The sequence below is a fragment of the Falco naumanni genome, chromosome 13, assembly GCF_017639655.2.
Source record: "Falco naumanni isolate bFalNau1 chromosome 13, bFalNau1.pat, whole genome shotgun sequence".
Classification (NCBI taxonomy): Eukaryota; Metazoa; Chordata; class Aves; order Falconiformes; family Falconidae; genus Falco; species Falco naumanni.
In genome coordinates this window covers 18,291,299-18,309,046 of record NC_054066.1, presented here as the reverse complement: position 1 = coordinate 18,309,046, position 17,748 = coordinate 18,291,299, and the positions used below count along the sequence as shown (strand labels likewise).

The 17,748-nt window shown below is 66.0% G+C and overlaps 2 protein-coding genes across 8 annotated transcripts in view; one reads left to right on the top strand and one right to left on the bottom strand.

Annotated features, from left to right (window-relative positions):
- Positions 1-1,892: 1,892 nt before the first annotated feature.
- On the bottom strand, positions 1,893-17,742 carry TNK2 (tyrosine kinase non receptor 2). 7 transcript variants are annotated; one of them, XM_040613560.1, is made up of 17 exons: positions 17,548-17,742; positions 17,114-17,411; positions 13,112-13,289; positions 12,887-12,957; positions 11,466-11,678; positions 11,213-11,365; positions 10,754-11,031; positions 10,550-10,676; positions 10,308-10,454; positions 9,844-9,938; positions 6,807-7,001; positions 5,267-5,358; positions 4,703-4,747; positions 3,039-4,354; positions 2,491-2,586; positions 2,275-2,402; positions 1,893-2,164 (listed from the first exon to the last, which is right to left on the bottom strand). In XM_040613560.1, exons 2-17 carry the CDS (start codon positions 17,288-17,290, stop codon positions 2,158-2,160), a joined length of 3,318 nt encoding a protein of 1,105 aa, XP_040469494.1. In that variant the 5' UTR covers positions 17,291-17,411; positions 17,548-17,742; the 3' UTR covers positions 1,893-2,157. The 7 variants fall into 7 exon arrangements, with proteins under 7 accessions (XP_040469494.1, XP_040469489.1, XP_040469486.1 ...); XM_040613555.1 differs by having other exon boundaries at positions 5,318-5,358; positions 17,114-17,655; XM_040613552.1 differs by having other exon boundaries at positions 17,114-17,654.
- The window catches only part of TFRC (transferrin receptor), a 7,100-nt gene continuing 7,055 nt past the window's right edge, over positions 17,704-17,748 (top strand). The window contains exon 1 of the mRNA XM_040613568.1: positions 17,704-17,716. Within this exon, the coding sequence (XP_040469502.1) occupies positions 17,704-17,716 (13 nt within the window). The remainder of the gene's footprint in view (positions 17,717-17,748) is intronic.

Below are 17,748 nucleotides of genomic sequence, written 5' to 3'. Positions count from 1 at the left end.
TGAGCACACCCCCAGGTGGGGGGGACCTGGACACCACGTGCCCTGCCTGGGGCACTGGCAGTTCCGTGTCTCACAGCCTGCCACAGAGGTGGGGGCATCCTAGTCCTGGTGACGCGCTGATGCTGGGGGACACCCACTTTGCCATGGGAGGTTTTAAGGCCCTTTCCCAGGGTGACCTCATGGTTGACACCCCAAAGGTTGGGGTCTCCAGCCCTCAGGGAGCACCTGATGGGCTACAAAGTCACATGGCCCAAAGGCTCTGGGGTGGCAAGCGGGGACAGGGGTCCCCAGTTCTTTTGGGAGGGGTGGGTCAGTCCTGGACCCTGCACCCCTCACCCACCCCCCGTTTGCTGCCAGGTCCCTGCCATGCTTGGCCACACGGCCAATAACCCCTGGCAGCCGTTGGCTGGCCGCCAAGGAGGAAGAAGGAAGGAACAGCTTCCCACCGCCGCCTCGGGGTCCCACATGTGAACCCTGCCCCAGCCCCCCCGGCACTGCCCACGGCCCTGCGTGCGGGGTTATCTGTGCCATCTCAGCAACACCCACGCAAGCCTGGCTGGGGTGGGAGGTGTTGCTCCTACCTGGGCAGCAGGGCCAGGCATTGTGCTGGGTTGCAGGTCACCTTCCACCAGGGACAGAGGCCAGGTGCACCCGGCCGTGCAAAGGGACCCAGCTGGGGCCACTGCAGGAAACACACGTTTGCTTCTTCATGGGACCTAGCCCAGCTCTGGAATCATTTCAGGCCAGGAAATTGTGGGTTTTTTTCTCCTCGCTTCACTGACGGCCATCCCACCTGGCTGTCATGCCACGGTAGCTGCACTTTAGATGGGGAAACTGAGGCACAGAGAGTCCAAAGCACCTATGCATGGCTGTGCCCACAGCAGCACCAACAAACCTCCCCCTCCCCAGGCTCAAGGAGGGCCAGGGGACCAGAGAGGAGCAGACATGGGTGCACAGGGCACGCAGGTGATGTGGCCCAGTGCCGCCAGCCATGGGGAAGAACTCACGGCCATGCTGAGGCAGCCCCTCCTGCCAGGTGACTCAACACGCCTGGCAGGGTCTCTCCTCTGAAGCCACCAACTCTGGAGCAGATGGCATCCTGGGGACAAGGTGCCACCAATGCCCACGGACCTGGTGGGTTTGGGCACTGAGGTCCTTCTCAACCTGCACAGAAAGCCCTTCCTGATGCTGCAAGGCGGCACCTCAGGGAACCCAGCTAAGGGGTTCCGACACCCGCTTGCAGGGGGGTTAGCACCACTACCTGGCCTGGGACCCCACGGGGGCCAGCCACCCCCCCAGCACCCGGCTCCGGCTGCGCGGTGGCATCTGGTTGCACAACGCCCCTCGCGTGGGTGGGGGCGCGAGGCAGGTCCCGCCGCTCCCTGCCCAGGCATGAGTCAGGCAGTGGCCAGGAGCCCAGTCCCGCGGGGCAAGGGGGGGCCCTGCCACGGGGGCGCCGCCACCAGCAAGCCCTGAACGCTCAGGAGGGGGCAAAACTGTCCCCAGCCTTCAAGCTTTGGGCCTGGGGTAGGACAGCACGTGACTAACTCCAGCAGACCTGGATGGAGAGACCTTTGCACCCCAAAATGGCCTGGGAGCCATCACTGGGGGCGTCTAGGGGATGTCTGGAGGTGTCGGTGTCATACAGCTCTCTGGGGATCCCCGGCGCCTGCTGGGCACCAGAGCACACAGGCATCCCCCTCCTGGGCATCCTGCACCTGGGCACCATCCCTGGGCAGGTCCCGCCGGTGACAGTCCTGGCTGCTGGCAGGGAGGAACTGGCACCCATAGAGACATGGCCTGTCACTGCGCGTTGGCAGGGATGAACCTGGGAGATGGCCACAGGCATCCTCCTCTGCTCCATAGAATATTTTTTATATATATATATATATAATATATATTAAAATTACATTTCTCTTTACAAAAACAATTCAACAAGGGGCCAGGGGACAGAGCCCAGTGCCGAAGCCAGGGTGCAGACACCCCCACAAGCCTGGGGTGCTGGTTAGGCTCCCTTATGGGGTGTCCCCATCCCCTGAGCAGGGGCTCAGTCCAGAGTCCAGCAGCAGGTTGCGTGGATGGAGGTGGGCACCAGCAGGGTGGCCCCATGGTGAGATACCTGCTCCGGATCCAGCACAAATCGCCTTGTCTCTGCTGTCACCGCCTGTAAGGAGAAGAGAGGACATGAGCTCAGGGGGGTGATGGTGCCAGCTGGCCAAGAGCAGCATGGCATGGAGACACCCCCGCCCCCCGCAATAAAACCTCTGCCCCTACTTCTGGCGGGCGGTGCTGTAGGGATCAAGGAGGTGGGAGCTGGCCTGAGCCAGGTTCCAGTCGAACATCTCCAGCACCCGGTGGCACTCCACACGAGACTTCAGCCCCAGGCAGAAGAGCTGCTCCACCTGCAAGGGGAGAGGGCAAGTGAGGGGGATGACAGGGGTGCTACACGTCTGGCGGGAGCCAAGGTGGGAGGACAGGGGTGTGTGGTACCTTCAGGTACTGGATGGCCCGCTGGACGCTCCAGCCGTGGTTCTGCAGGGCTGCCTGGCACTCCTCGGTGGTCACACCGTGCACCGTGTCCTGCACCTGGGGGGAGCTTGTGGTCAGTGCCTGCCCCCACCTCTGGGCAGGGCGGAGCCTGTGGCTGGAGTAAGGGGGCACCGAGGCTGCCCCCAACCCTGGCTCTGTTCCTGGGGAGCACTGTCAGCATGGAGCTGGGACCATCCACAACCCTGGGATCTTCAGCCTCTCCTAGGCTTGTGTGCAGACTCCTGGCCACCACAGACCCAGCCCAGAGAGCCCAAGAGGACAGCAGTGACAGTCACCCTCCTCCACCCCTCCCGAAGGCCGTGGGTAGGGTGAATTTGTGTTAAAGGGGTAATTCTGGAGTTGTAGTGACACTTAGGTTCCCCAGCACATCTAGGGACCCCTTGCAGCTAATCCCCCGGGGTTGAACTTCAGGAAACAGAGGCAGAGTGGGGCTGGCTCTTGTGCAAGCAAGGCCATCGTGTCCCCTCTTGCTCACAGATGCCACTTACCAGCCGGATCTTGTCGGCAGGGCGGCAGCCATCCGGCCCATCGTAGACGATCTTCTGGAGGCTGCAGGAGGCTTTCACTAGGCACTTGGGCCCAGGGTTGCTGTTGTTGGAGGAGAAGTTGGCCTTGCAGTCTGGCGGCGGCTGCTGTACCATGGGACGGACAGTGGCTGTGGTGACCAGGCGGGATGCTGGCACCTCCTCAGGGCTTTTGGCCTCCTTGAAAAACTTCTCGTACTTGTCCAGGTAGGCAGGGCGCTCAGGCAGCAGGTAGTAGTGGGTGCTGCTGACCTTCTGCCCATCCTTCACGATGGGCAGGATGCAGGGTCCCTTGGAGCAGTCCTTGCCCTGTGCCTGGATGACCTTGGGGGTGGCATACTTGGGGTCAAGGGCAAAGCTCTGTGTGGTGGGCATGGGCTTCCCTGGCGAGGTGGAGAGGCAGGAACAGAGGGCGGCACGTTGCTGGGGGGAGCCCACCTGCAGGGCCATGGGGCTGGGTGTCCGGGAGGTGGGCTGTGACAGTGGGTCCCGTGGGGGAATCTGGGGCGGCCGGTCTTCCTCGCCCCCCGAAGCTGGGGAAAGCTCCCCCGACCAGCGCCCAGGCTCATTGCGGCGTAGGGGCCGGGGTGGGATGGGGACACGGGGTGGGATTTGGGGCTTGTCATCGGTGGGGAGAGCCAGTCCCAGCGGGACATTGAGCCTCTTCATGCACTCCTGCTGCAGCTCCTCAAAGAGCTCGGTGGTCTGCGTCATGCTGGGCTGTTTGGTCTCCTTGGGGGGCAGGAACAGGTTGTCCTCCAGCACTGGTCCCCGCTCGCTCTCATCCACAAAGCCATAGTTGGTCTTGCCCCGCCGGCTTGGGGGGCTGGTGATGGAGCAGACTTCAAAATCATCCTCGTCCTGTGCCACGTCATCATAGGCAGGTGGTGGAGGCAAAGGGCGGGCATCCCAGTCTACCACCGGTGTGGGGTGGAGGGGCCGGGGTAGCGCCCGTGTGGGGCTCTGTGGTGGGGTCTTGTCCAGTAGGGAGAAGGCCTCCATGGCCAGCTTGGCCAATGATGGGGCTGTCAGCTCCCCCACTGGCGAGGGGCTACCTTGGGGCACCTCCTCCCCAAAATCGATGAGAGTCACCTCTCCGCCTGTTGGCCCCTCGCTTGCCAGCCGGCCAGGTTGCCGCTCGCCCACCTTGGTGCCTGGTACCCGTGCCGATGGCTTGGCCGGTCGCAGACCCTTCCCCGTGCCTGGCTTCTTCAGGCAGAGCTTCCGGAGACCCCCCGGCAAACCCTCTTCCTCCTCACTGACAGGGTCGTAGCAGGGCTCTAAGGGGAGACAGAGAGGAATGGTGAGGGTCCGGGACCCATCCCTGGGGTACAAAGAAGGGCATCTACATCCCCAAGCCCCCAGATCACCCCATAGCTTCAGCCACCTTTGCTCCCCCCCTGGGCACCGCAATGGACACCAGGGCGGGGGCCCAGGGGGCTGCAGGGTGGGAAAGGGCAGGGTACCCCAGGCTGGCCACCCTGCTCCACATCTGTGTCCCCACCACAGATGCCATCACCCATAGGTGCACAGCAGTACCCCAGGGGCAGAGGGAACAGAAGGAGCTAAGAAAGAAAAGAAGGGGGGCACAAAAGAGGGAGAGCAGCACCTCAAAGAGCCCAACTTACTGGTGAGCAGGACGGCAGGCTGAGGCGGGCGCGGAGGTGGTTGCCCTGCAGAAGAGAGAGCCCGAGAGGAGGGGAGACACAGGGTGAGCGCATGGAGCAAGTGGCAGCCAGAGTGCTTATTAGCAGGGCGCATGCTTCGTCGTGTCCCCTGTCACCAGTGGGGTGTGGGAAGGATGTGGTGGGCAGCCCCGCCAAGGGAAAATTGCAGGTTTAGAGGGGCTGCTGCACACACCCAGCCCCTACGCTCCCTCCCTGTGGCAGCTCCGCTAAGGTCCCCTGTACTGGGAAGCCCAGCTGTAAGACGCTGGGAGGGGACAAGGGACCCAGATGAAGGGCAGCAGGGCAGAGTCCAGCCAGGCAGACCCACGGGCCACCCAGGCTGCTGGCAGTGGCATATAGCCAGGTGACAACATGCCCTGTCACCCCAGCTCCCCTGGGCTGCAAAAAGCAAGCGGCAGCAGAGAGACAGAAAGGAGAAGGTCCAGCCCATCACCCTGGCACCAGGGCACAGACATGGGGGCTTCATGCAGCCGATGGCCAGGGGGAATGGGAAAAGCCGCTCACTTTTAGCCCTGCCTGGAAGCTGTGTGGGTCTGGCAGCACTTGGGTCCACACCTAAAATGTCAGGAGGGTCCATGGGATTTCCCAGGTAGAGCCTGTGGGAAGAGAGAAGAGCACCTGGGGGTCAGTGTCCCTTGGAACACCCCACAGCCCCCCCACCACACACCATGCCCCAGTCAGGACCACTGGGGCACCACACCCCAGAGGCTTTCAGTGCTGCGGCACAGAGCCTGGTGCCGTCCTGGTGTCACCCATCCCTCTCTGGCTCCACGCGCGTGACGCACCGTACCCGGGGGATCGCAAGCAGGGTGCCATGCCCAGGGCACTGGCGCAGGGTGCGGTGCCTGGGACACACCCCCAGCACTGGGGTGCTGCGGCACGATGCTGTGCCCAGGGCACGGCGCCCCAGTGTGGCACGCCGGTGGGGTGCCGGGAGGCCCGGGCGAGCCACCGCAAGCCAGGCACGGTGAGGCAGGGAGCCGGCGGGAGCCGGTGCAGCCCGAAGGCCTGGGCGTGTGCCGGGCTCGGTGTTCTCGGCGGCCCGGGCAGCACGTACCCAGCGCCCGTGCCCACGCAGCGGGGCGCGGGGAGGCCTGCCGGGGCATGAGCCAGGTCCGCGCGCATGGCGCCTCCGTTCAGCCCTCCGGGGGCTGCCGGCACGGCCCGTGGCACAGGGTGTCGTGATGGGGTCAGCCTGGGACCGAGGGCAGCGGGATGCCACGCAGCAGTGGGGATCACGATCCCAGGGGACGTGCTGAGCTCAGCACAGGAGCTGGCTCTTCCCAGCAGGAGCTTTCCAGGCTTTGAAATCCTATCCTGCCCCCCACACACAGCCCTCCCACGCCCCCCCAGCTCAGCGCTGGCAGGCACCCCCCATGCCCTCTGCCCTGCGCCAAGGCACCCCTGCCCACTGTCCCCCTGCACCCAGCACCCACGCTGGGCATGGCCAGTCCCACCTGGCAGGGGGGCATGGGCACCTGACCCCCCACCATCACAGACCAACCGGAATGTCCCCTGGTGCAGCCGGAAGGAGGTGGAGGGAAGAATTTTCGTCGATTTTTTTTTCATGTTTTGCTTTTTAGAAGTCATGCTGTTAAAAGCGTGGGGCTGGGCTGCACCCCCACCCCGCCGCTTCCCTCCACGCAGGTGCTGAGAGGCGCGCGGTTAGCAGCCCTGTGACACTCCAAAAGCGTTGGGGTAACAAGGCCACCTCCGGAGCAGTGCCTAAAGGTGTTTCCCCACCCTGGGACAGCCACGAGGGGCTGCAGGGCTAGGAAAAGGGGCTCCTCCCTGGGACAGCCCCCCACAAGCACAGCAGCCCCCCATGTCCCTGACCCTATTAGTAAGGAGAGGCGAGGGAGTTAGTCCAGCCGCAGGAACCCTACCCGGAGCCACCATCCCCAGTACAGCAGGAGGGAAGAGATGCTTCACAAGCCGGGGGGCGGTGGGGGGGGATCAAGCTGTGCCTCGCTGCCATGCCCGGCGAGCAGCAGGGAAGGCAGGGATCAGGCAGGGAATGCAGAGAAGACAAAAAGTTTCTTACTCATCAATTTTATCGGGAAACCCCCAGCAGTGCTGCGGGTTGGTGTCTCCATGGCCTGTGTGGATGAAGCTGTTTTTAAGCGGCTGGCTGATGTCGTGGGCCGACAGCCCTGCCACCGAGGTCACCGTGTTTCGGGGGAACTGGCCCACTTTTAGGGTCCGCTTATTCTGACCCCGCCACCAGTAATTCTCGGCCCTAAGGAATAAAAAGGACCTCGTTACTGATGAGGGGATGGCAGAGGGACACTCACCTGTCCCAGTGACAGGGGAGGAGGCGAGGTGACTCATTCAAGTCCATGCGGGCAAGGTGGTGGCACAAGGGGGAAGGGAACCCAGGCACTCGGGATCCCAGCCCCGTGACAGCAGCATGCTCTGCCTCCCACCCAGCATGGCCCCTGCATCAGGTGGTGCTGGGGATGTGGGTGGTGGGGAACAAAGCTCCCCACTTGTGCCCAGAAAGGTGTGCCTCTTCCTTCCCTCAGCGGCCCCAAACTATGCAGGAGCCTTGGGGTGATGCCTGCACCGAGCTGCTCACCACTAGTCCCCCTGCATCCCACGCAGCCAAGGATGGCACAGGGGACACACTTGGGGGTCCCACGATGAACCCTCAAGTATCCCAGTCCCATGGGGGAAACTGCCGGGGGGGACAGGGGACTGTGGGGTCTCCCTCGCTCTCTTCCTACATCATCGGTGAGCCCCATGCAGGCTGGTGTGGGCAGGGGGAGATGGGCAGGCAGCGGGACTCAGGCTGTGAAACCTCCTGGAGGCACCCGAGTGGGCCAGGCCACCTTGGGGTGCTGGTCCCCAGTGTGCCGCAGGAGCCGTTCAGGAGCTGCCTGTTTCAGGATGCAGCCACCTCTGGGGCAGGGGAGGCACGGGGGTGGTCACCTAGCCCAGGAGAACTGGCGGGGGGGGGGGGGGGGGGGGGGGGGGGGATAGGGAAGGTAGGGGCCAGGGGAGGACACCCCAAGCTGTGCCCCCCACCCAACATCGTGCCAAACGACTATGGGGGGGTGTGTGCTGTGACCCTAACCCACCCTCCTCGCCGTCTGCCAGGGCCCTGCTGCCCACGGGCAGGGCAGGGGGCGGCGGGCGGTGTGCGGTGCCAGCCCGGCGAGGCTGGCACGGGCCCGACGGTTTCCTGGAGTCACCTGTGAGTCACCCCCGGCCACCAGCTCAGCCCTTTTCCTGTTTACCTTTCCCGCTCGCCGCCAGCCAGCCGCCTTACTCAGCGCCGGGACCCCTCGGCGAGGGGGCGGCAGAGCCCAGCCGGTACCGGGCACCCCCCTCACCCCGACGGGACGGGGGGTGGCACGGCTCTCCGCCCCGGGAGGTCCCCTCCGCTCGCCCTCCCCGGCACGGCTGCATCCCGCCACAGGGATGCTGTGGCCGGGCCGGCCCCTCCGCTCCCCGCCTCGTCCCACAGGCTCCGGGTTCGGACCCCCGGCACAAACCCGCTCCGGCCCTGCCCCGGCCCCCCCCCCGCGGCCGGCTGGGTCCCCGGGGGGGACTTTCAGGTAGGTCGCTGCTCCTGCCCACACACACGTACGCACGCCCGGCGCCCGCCGAACGACAGGCAGGGGCTTGAAACGGGGTGGGGGGTGTTTACGGTGCCCCGGGCGGCCTCGGCGGGGCCGGATGCGGCCCCCTGGAGGAGCCCCCCGCACCCCCCCGCCGGCCCTCCCCTCCCGGCCCGGGCATCCCCGCCGGCAGCGCGGTGGGGGGGGGCAGCCGCCCGCAGGGAAACTGAGGCACGGGAAGGGGGCTCCCCTACGGAAGCAACCGGCAGCCGCTGGGGCTCCTGCCACCGCCCTCGGCTGCAGAGCCCACCCCGTCGGCCCGGACCCTGCACCCCCAAAACGTGCCCATCAGGGCCCACCGGGGACCGGCGTCCCCCGGGGAAACTGAGGCAGGGGAGCCTGCGCCCCGGCTCCACCGCGCTCCCGGCCCTCCCCGACCCGTCGGCATCCCTCAGCGCGGCCACGGTCCCCCGTCCCCACGCTCCGCGGTTCACCTGGGGCCGGCGGCGGGGCGGGGGGCCGCGGGAGCGGGACCCCCGGCCCGGCCGTGATGCGGCGGCGGGGACGATGCAGGCGCTCTGGCGCGGCCGCGCCGCCCTCCGCCGCTCCCTCCCTCCCTCCTTTCCCTCCCTCCGCCGACGCCGCTTCCCTTCCCCTCCCCTCCCCTCCCTGCAATTAAACCGCCAGACCCTGGGCAAGAGTCATCCCTGGCGGCGGCCGCGGAGAAAGCCGGTCCCTGCAGACACACAAATCCGGCCTGATTCACCCCGGGCCGTGACTAACCGCGGGGAGCCGGCCCGCGGCGGGGAGGGGCAGGACGGAGCCTCTCTCCTCACCCCCCGGGGCCGGTGGGGCCGGCCTCCCGTACCCCAGCAGGGCAAAGGGACGCTGAGCTCCCCTGGGGGGGTCCTCGCTGTCCCCAAGCCGGATACGTGGGAACCAAAGTCCCCCCAGTCCGCAGGTGCCCAGGGCTGTGGAGGGGGGGTGGCCGTGCCCTGGGGTGGGTGGCAGCGACAGAGGAGCGAAGCCCATGGCGGCACAGGGGGTTACTGTGGCACCGAGCCCCACGGTGCCTCTCCCAGCCATGACAGCCGTGCGTCCCCAGGTGCTGGTCACCGCCATCACCGGGCAGCACCCCTGGGGTGCGCTTCCCCAGGGCAAAGCCACAGGCACAGTGGGGTGAGTCGGGGGGACAGACAGTGTGGGCTGTGACCCCCGCACCCTGGTGGCCCTGTGGTACTGTGGTGCCTGGGGGACTGCACACCCCCCAGGGGAGCCAGGGCACTCCGCCTGCCCGCAGCGTACACAGCCGGGTGTGCTGGAAGGGGGCAGAACCCCCCCCGCCATCAGCTGCTCCCCACAGCTCTGCCAGTGCCGACAGTCTCCCCCTTCCTGGGGTCCCTTGTCCCCAGTGAGGCTGGCAGTCCTGAAGCTGCCAGCTGGTCTGTGCTCTGCCATGCAATACCTGCTGCCCCCCACCCGGCCATGCGGTAGCTGCCCTCCCACCCTGTGCAATACCTGCCCTCGATGACAGTGATGATGTCGTTCATCTGGATGTGCAGCTTGTCAGGCTCCTCAAAGTCCTGCAGCGCCCTCATGTCGGTGGGTTGGGCCTGGGGGGAGAGGGGGGGTGAGGACAGGGGACACAGCCCCCTGCGTACATCCCTGCCCTGTTTTGAGGCCAGGCCCAACCCCACACAGGGCAGGGGAGCACCAAAAATAGGCAAGAGACAGTATCACCACTCCCAGCCCCTCCTCAGCTGTGACAGCTCTGGGATGGGCGAGGGCAAGGTGGCACTCAGGGTCCTCCCGATGACATGACCACACCACCAGCTGCCACCTCCCAGCCTGCAGGGCTGCCTGACCTGAGCCCCCCAGCATCACCTCCTGCCTTGGTGATACCCTTAACCCTGCCCATGCCTGAGCAGAGCCGGTGGAGAAGGGTGCCAGGGCTCCTGTCCCCCGGACCCCACCTCACCCACCTCCACCAAGAAGTCCCGCAGAGCCACAAAGGTGGGTCGGTCCTCGGGCTTGTGTGCCCAGCACTGCAACATGACATTGTAGATATCCTGGGGACAGTCCTCAGGCCGTGGCAGCCGCTCACCCTCCTTGTCTATCTTGTGCAGGATCTGTGGGGCAACGGGTGCTGTCAGGGGGTCCCAGGTCCCCCCCAGCACTACCAGGGTGAGGGGGGGTAGGGGGCAGGTCCCTGCTGTGCACCCACCTGGCTGCCATTGAGGCCGACCCAAGGCTCCTGCCCGTAGGTGAACATCTCCCAGAGGGTCACCCCAAACATCCAGGTGTCACTGGCATGGGAGAAGGTGCGCGTCTTCAGGCTCTCAGGAGCACACCTGTGCAGAGAAGGACATGAACATCAGAAGGTCGTGGGAGCTGCACCCCCAGGTCCCCCCCCCTCCCCACAGCTCACCAGGCAAAGGGGACTTTGCGATGTTCCTGCATCACGTAGTGGTCATCATTTTTGGGCAGGGCCCGCATCAGCCCAAAGTCCCCAATCTTGACCAGCTCATTGGAGGCCAGCAGGATGTTGCGTGCGGCCAGGTCACGGTGGATGAAACGCTTGGACTCCAGGTAGGCCATGCCCTTGGCCACCTGGATGGCATACTGGCAGAGGGTGGAGATGAGGAAATGACCCTGGTTCTTCCGCAGGCGGTCCAGAAGGGAGCCCAGCGGGGCCAGCTCTGTCACCTGGGCCACGGGGAGGGGACAGCAGGTCGGTCAGGCTAGGGGCTGTCCAGCCTTCTTGTGGCCCACCGAGGATGCCAGTGGGAGGACTCCAGGTACAGACCCAGCCTGACTTTGGTAACCCCACCACACGGGACCCCACCACAGGGCAGTATCGAGGTCAGCCCCATCCCCCCACACTCACCATCTTCATGGGGTGGGAGAGCACCACGCCATAGAGGCGGATGAGGTTCCTGTGGTCCAGGGAGTGCATGGCGTTCACCTCCCGGATGAAGTCGTCCAGTGCCTCTGGCTGGCTCAGCACATCCGTCTTGAGGCACTTCACTGCCACATTCAGCTACGGCCAAAAGTGGGGATGAGCCCCAAAGCATCTTCCCCCTACTGCGAGATGGTCCCACTGCCCACCTCCCCCCCCCTCACCATGAGCAGCCCCTCACCGTCTTGCCAGCAGGTGTGCACCACTCGCCGCGACGCACAACACCAAAGGAGCCATCACCCAGCTTCTCGAAGAGTGAGAGGTCCCGCTCCCGCACAAGGCAGGTGAGGGAGTGCTGGCCCCCAGCTTCGGGGGGTGGTGGTGTGGGGGGCTTGCGGAAGGTGCTCTGGGGCTGGGGCTGCAGCTCCGACTCAGGGCGCTTCCCGCTGAACACCTGTGGACACAGAGCAGGTGAGACCTGGGTGCAGAGATGCCCCAAGCCCTTGGGTCTGAGAGGGAGCAGTGCTGGGACCACCCCCTGCCTGGGTTGTACACTCTGGAAACTAATGATGACCGCTCCCTGGTGATGACCCAGGGCAGGCTGGCTGCGGGCGCAGGCTCTGCTCCTCCAGCTGCTTGCACGCTGAGCTGCGATCTGTGTGGAGGGAAGGGGCTGTGCCTCTCACAGCAGCCCCGGCAAACCGGGCCGGTAGCTGGAGGGCCCTGGGCACTTCTTGGCCAGGCTTCAGCCACATGATGCGTCCCATCGCAAAGCCATGAGAAATCTCCAGCTTGGGCCGAGTGTGGTGACATACCCCTGCAGTGACATGGGCCTTGCAATATGCACTGCTGCCACTGTCAGCCCAGAGGGGACAGAGATGGGCTTTTCCCCCCAGCCAGGACGATGATGTGCCCCATGGGACATGGGTCCATCCCAGCCTCAGCAGCCAGGACCCGTGTGGGGTGTGCAGAGCTGGGCTGGCACATGGCTGGGCTGGGAGGTGGCATTTCTGTGCCCAGTGCGAGGCTGAGTAGCCTTCTACTAAAAGTCTGTCTCATCCCTGTCCCAGCCCAGATGAGTCACACAGGGGAGAGGCCATGACCCAGTGCCCAGCTGGCAAGCACCCTGCTCATTTTTGGGGTGCAAGGTGTCGGGTGGTGCCAGCAGCACAAGCTCTGGATGGGACCGCATCAGGGGCATATGTAAGCATCCCAAGGTCCCCTGCCCCAGTCACACAGGCTGCAAGCACAAGATTGTGCCCCCTTGCTGCAAGGCAGGGGTGGGCAGGGGGCTGGGCAGTGCTGCTGCCCACAGAGCTCGCTGGGGCAAGATGCACAGGCTCTGTGGCTTGTTAACTGCAAACGAGCTGCCTGGCAAAGAGGCAAAAAACATGAGAGGAATGAAGTTCCCAGGTGCCATGGTGGCAAGGCTATCCGTTGCTGGGAAGTGACCCAGGACCCTGTGGGGGACTGGGGTACATGCTGGCAGGGTCATGCCACAGGCAGGGTATGCATGGCAGGGGCTTCTGCCCGTCTCCCTGCCAACCCCCAGGGACCAGTGGCGCGAGGAGAGCCAGGCACTGGGGAAGAACACGAGGACAGGTCCAGCTCCTCCCGCCTGCCTCCGTTTCCCTGCCACACCTGCCCTTCTCCCATTCCTACCTTGCTCATCCAGGATTTCCGCTTGCACATGGCCTTCCTTCGCTTCACCGCCTCCCACAGCCGCCGCTGGCCTGCAGGACACAGGGACACAGTGACTGTCACTGACCCAGCATTGAGTTGTATTCCCCTCCAGCCCCATGGACCGCATGCTCCTCTGGGGTCCCCAAAAGATGCTGTGCAGCCAGCCTGGGATATGGGGGGAGGTTTGGGGGGGGACGTACGCACCAGGGCGTCCCATGCCGATCTTCTCCAGATCCTCATTTTTGACGTACTCGAAGTGGGAGAGGCGGGTGACATTGAGCTCATCCCGGATGCGCAGAAAGTACTGCTGCAGCTGCAGCTCGGTGAGCAGCTCCAGCAGCCAGTCCGTGCCCTCCTCCGCCTGCATGCTACAGCTCAGCCTCTGCTGGGACACCACACCGGGTTAGGGGGTGACCCTGCCCCACTCTGCTCTGCCCCATCCCCTCTTGGGGACTCATTTGGAGGGGCTAAGAACCAAGGCTGGGGTACAGCCTTGGTAGGGTATGAGGGATGCTAGCAGGACTCCTCTTCTGAGCCTGTCCCCAGCTGCCCAGGGGCACTGGCAGAGGCACCCACCCCATCAGCAGGACCCCCAAGGACAGGCAGGGACCCCTGCTCTGCCCTATCATGCCCACAGAAACAGCAGCCCACCCCTCTGCTCCAGCACAGGCTGTCCCCAGACAGTGGTGCCAGGGACACAGGAGGTGGCAGAGCCTCAGGATGGATGTGCCCAGCAGCTGCCCCCAGCTGAGGGGCAACCCATGCCTGGCCCCATGCCTGCCAGCTGGAGAGGTTGACTGGCAAGGGGACAGCTGTCCCCAGCAGGGATAGCCAGCCACCTTGGCACTGCCATTCAGCCCCTGGCATCCCTGCACACCTGACTGGGCTGCAGCACAGACCCATGGTGGGGCAGGTCCCCTCTGCCACAGCTGGTGGTGGCATCCCAGCAGGCAGCCACACGGTGGGGGCAGACAGGGACATCAGGGCCTCTGGGGGGTCCTAGTGCCCCAGGGCTGAGGCACAGGGCACCCCAGCGCTGCTGGTGGCACCCCCCTAGCCATGCCAGGGCACGAGGAGGGAGGGGATGGGGCCAGGTCTCATCTGCTGACCCACATGCCCCTCCTAAATGCCCCCCGCTGCTCCCCACCCTTGCTGTTCCAGCTCTCCCCGTTCTTTCATCACCACCTTTCTGGGAAGGGGCATGGCTCTGCCTCCCGCTGCTGAGAGCCAGAGGTGGGACCCCCATCCCGGCCCCACAACACAGCAGCTCCCTCCATCCTCTCCTCTCCCCTGGGAGACGACACGGCTCCCCGGCATCTTCGCCCCCCGCGCTTGGCTCCCTCGGCTGCGTCACCGCAATTACAGCCCTCGGCACTGGGCTAAAAATACGGCGGGTGCGGCAAGCAGCTGGGCACGGGGGGCGCACGGGGGCACGCCGGGGCATGCGGGGCGACAGCAGCCGCCAGCCTTCGGCATGTGGCCGGGGACAGCCGGTCCCCCGCCCCGCAGGCAATGGGGACAGGGCCGGTGACCGCCAGCGCAGGGTCTGCCCGGGGCGGGGGTCAGCACTTACTCGGTAGAGGCGGAAGCGGGTGAGGAAGGGGAAGGATCGGTGCAAAGCCTGGAAGCGTCGCATCCTGCCTGGCTGCCCGCCGCCGGCCCCCTGGCACCGCCGATGTCCCTTCCCCTGACGCCGACGTCCCACAGCAGAGCCCGCTCAGCGCAGCTGGGGTACCCGCGGCCCCATCATCTGGGCTACGGAGACGCCCCCCGGGCTCGGCCACCCCATCTATCCCTCCGGAGCGGGCAGGGGGGCTCGGGGCGTCCGCGGCCGGACGCGGGCTGTGGCTCTCCCCCTCCTTCCGTCCGGCTCTCGATCCTCCCGGCCGGCCCTCCCCCTTCCCCAACGCAACGGGGCCGGGGCTGGGGGGGGTGGCAGCAGGCAGGACTGGGGGTCACCTCCCTGGCAGGAGCCGCTTCCCAGGGACCCCCCGGCCGGGCGCGGGGCTCGGTCCCGGCCGCTGCCTGCGCGGCGCTCCCCGGGAGGGTTATTTTCGGCCGGGGCTGGGACGCGCGCCCAGGGGGCCGGGCTCCCCATCAATGTGCCGCTTTCTCCCTTGTTCGGCGGGCGCCCGTGCCCGGCAGCTGGGAGCCTGGACCCCCGCTCCCATTTCCATGGAAACTCGCCCCGGCTTTGGGAAATGCTCCCGGGCCTCAGTTTCCCCCCAGGAAGCGGGGAGGGAGGGAGGAAGAGGAGACATCCGGCTCTCCGCTCCCCCACCGAGGCGGCAGGCACGACGCCAGGGCCACGGGCACTGCGGGGGGAGCCGCTGGCTTGGCAAGCACAGCCGCTGCCCAGCTGCCAGCCCCCCACGGGGCTCTGCCGTGGGGTGCCACCAGCACCCTGGGGCTTGCCCCCTTCCCTGGCGGGGCTAGCATCCAACCCCAGCCCCGCCGCCTGCCTGCGGGCTCCCCAGGGAGAACAGCTGGCTGCACCCGCGCGCACAGCGTGAGAGAGGACAGACCCACGGCGACCTCGGCTGCAGCCCCCGCCTGCCTGGCTCCCCCAGACCATGCCCATCGCTGCGCCGGCGAGGTGGGAGCCAGGAGAGGGTTAAATGCATCCCCAGGCACAGAGGAACCTCCACTGTGGCTTCCACTGCCGAGGGATCCCAGCTGGCACCCGGCAGCACAGGCACCCAGCACAACAAGCCCATTGACTGGGGACACCCGGGCACGGTGCCCTCGGCACCAACCTCTGCCACGTGCCAGCTCCCCCCTCCCCAGCTCAGGGGAGGCCAGGGATGTGGGGGGTTCCCTGCCCTCCAACGGTGCATCACCTGGTGATGGCACCCACTGGGACCAGCGCGCTGCTCCCTGTGCCCCAGCCTGCCTGCTGCACACCTGAACCCCAGGTGAGGCTGCCCAGTTCAGTGCCCACACTGGGAGTACTGATCTCCAAAAGGGAGTGGGGGAACCCAGCCTTGCCCACTGTGCTAAGGGATGTTCTGTGCCTCAGTTTCCCTCTCTGCAATAGACCCATGGACACAGGGGATGATGCTGCAACCTTGGCTCTGAAGCGGGCAAGCCAGCGAGTCCTGCCAACAAACCCCCATCCTGGGCAGGGTCACAGACACCTGTCCAGCCCCCATGATCTGACAGATGGCAGAGGCCCCCGGCACAGCTGCCGCTCAACCCTCTGTGCCCTGCACACGCGCCACGTCATGCACACCCACCCCTGCAGCCCCAGGGATGCACCCTACGTGCAGTGCACCCAGGCTCACATATGGGTGGTGACGACTCTCACGTGCACCCCCAGGACCACACAGGCACAACCCTCGGCACCCCCGCGTGCCTCCCGCCACCTGCACAACCGCAGCCGCCCCCCCACGCACGCGTCACTTCCATGTACCCCCCCCCAGCTACCGCCCTGCCCAGCTGCACGTGCGCCAACACACCGGCACCGCTGCACAGCCAGCGGCAGCACACCGGTCTGCTCCCCCGCCTCCGCCTGATGCACACCTGGAGCTGTCTGCACCCCCACATGCCCATGGGTGCCTGCCCTCGGTGTGGCACACTCCTCACCTCCATGCTTGCCTGGCATCACACACAGTCACGAACACCTACCTGAGCTGGCACACAAGTGGCCAAACCCCCCCCCCCGCCCCAATTATTCCTGCCCACAGTAACACCCCCAACACCTGCCCCACAGCCCGAGGCAGCTGCACCCCTCCACATGCACCCTATGTGCTCCCTAGCACCCCCACACAAAGCCTGACACCCCCCACTCTGTGACAGCCCCATATGGGGACAACAGCCTGTGGGATTACCGGTTGGATGCAGCGCTGTGGCCAAGGAACAGCATCCTGTACTGGGCACTGTGCTCCCCCTGCCACCTCCCCGAGCTTTGCCAGGCTCAGCTGAGCTGCGCTGCCGCACACCACTCCCCCGTGCCTCAGTTTCCCCAATAAGCAGCAGCAGGCAACCCCTCTCCCATGGGTCAGGACGGGAGCACAGCCAGGCAAGGGGGTGCCATTCCCATGCCACCCCGGATGCTGCGAGGTACCACAAATGCCAGAGAGGGAAGATGCCATGCAGGGACTCCCCCATGCCAGCTGCTGACACATGCCCCACAGCAGGACCCTGCCCCTCTTGGGCAGGCGGGTGGCCCCCCACTTGTTCCCGCCGCTTCCCCCTAACACTGACCCGCCGGCATGGCATGCCCGGGGCGATGTCCTGCCCGGGGGATGGCATGGGGTGCCCGCTGCCCAGCCGCAGGGCCCGCTGCCCGGTGCTGTCTGAGAAGCTGTGGGGCAGGGGGCCAAGCATCTCCTCCTCCTCCTCGGCGCTGCTCAGGCGCTGGTAGTCGCATCTCTCACCCATGGCCGGGGCGGCGGCAGTGGCTGCGGCACAGTGGCGAGCGGGGGGCTCTGCAGAGACGCCTGCGCCTGCCTGGGGGTGGCGAGGGCTGGAGCCGGGCTTGGGATCACATGGCAGAAAGTTGCTGCAGTTCCGGAAAACAGCAAGAGGGTGAAGGTGACCGTGACAGCGATGGAGGGGAGGGGGGGAATGGATGGAGGGATGCAGAGGAGACAGAGAAAAGAGAAGGGGGGGCAGCCCCTTGAGCGCCCATCCCTCACCCCGATCCCAGCCTGGGATCACTGTCTTCCTGCCGGCTCGGCAGCCCAACTGTCCGCCTGCTGTCCCTGTTCCGGCACCCGAGCAGAGAGGTGGTGGCATCACTGCCAGCCCCGGCACTGTGCTGGCAGCCCCTTTCTCCCCCACACCCCGGCACGATGCAGCCCACCAGTGGGGATGCGGTGCAGGCAGCTGGGTGGAGG

Coding starts and splice junctions, on each gene's coding strand:
- TNK2 (XM_040613552.1), bottom strand. CDS start 17,647: ATGCCACCACCTCTCTGCTCGGGTGCCGGAACAGGGACAGCAGGCGGA. Junction 9,939..10,307: donor TGCGGGACTTCTTGGTGGAG/GTGGGTGAGGTG, acceptor CTCTCCCCCCAG/GCCCAACCCACCGACATGAG. Junction 2,587..3,038: donor CTGCCGACAAGATCCGGCTG/GTAAGTGGCATC, acceptor AGCTCCCCCCAG/GTGCAGGACACGGTGCACGG.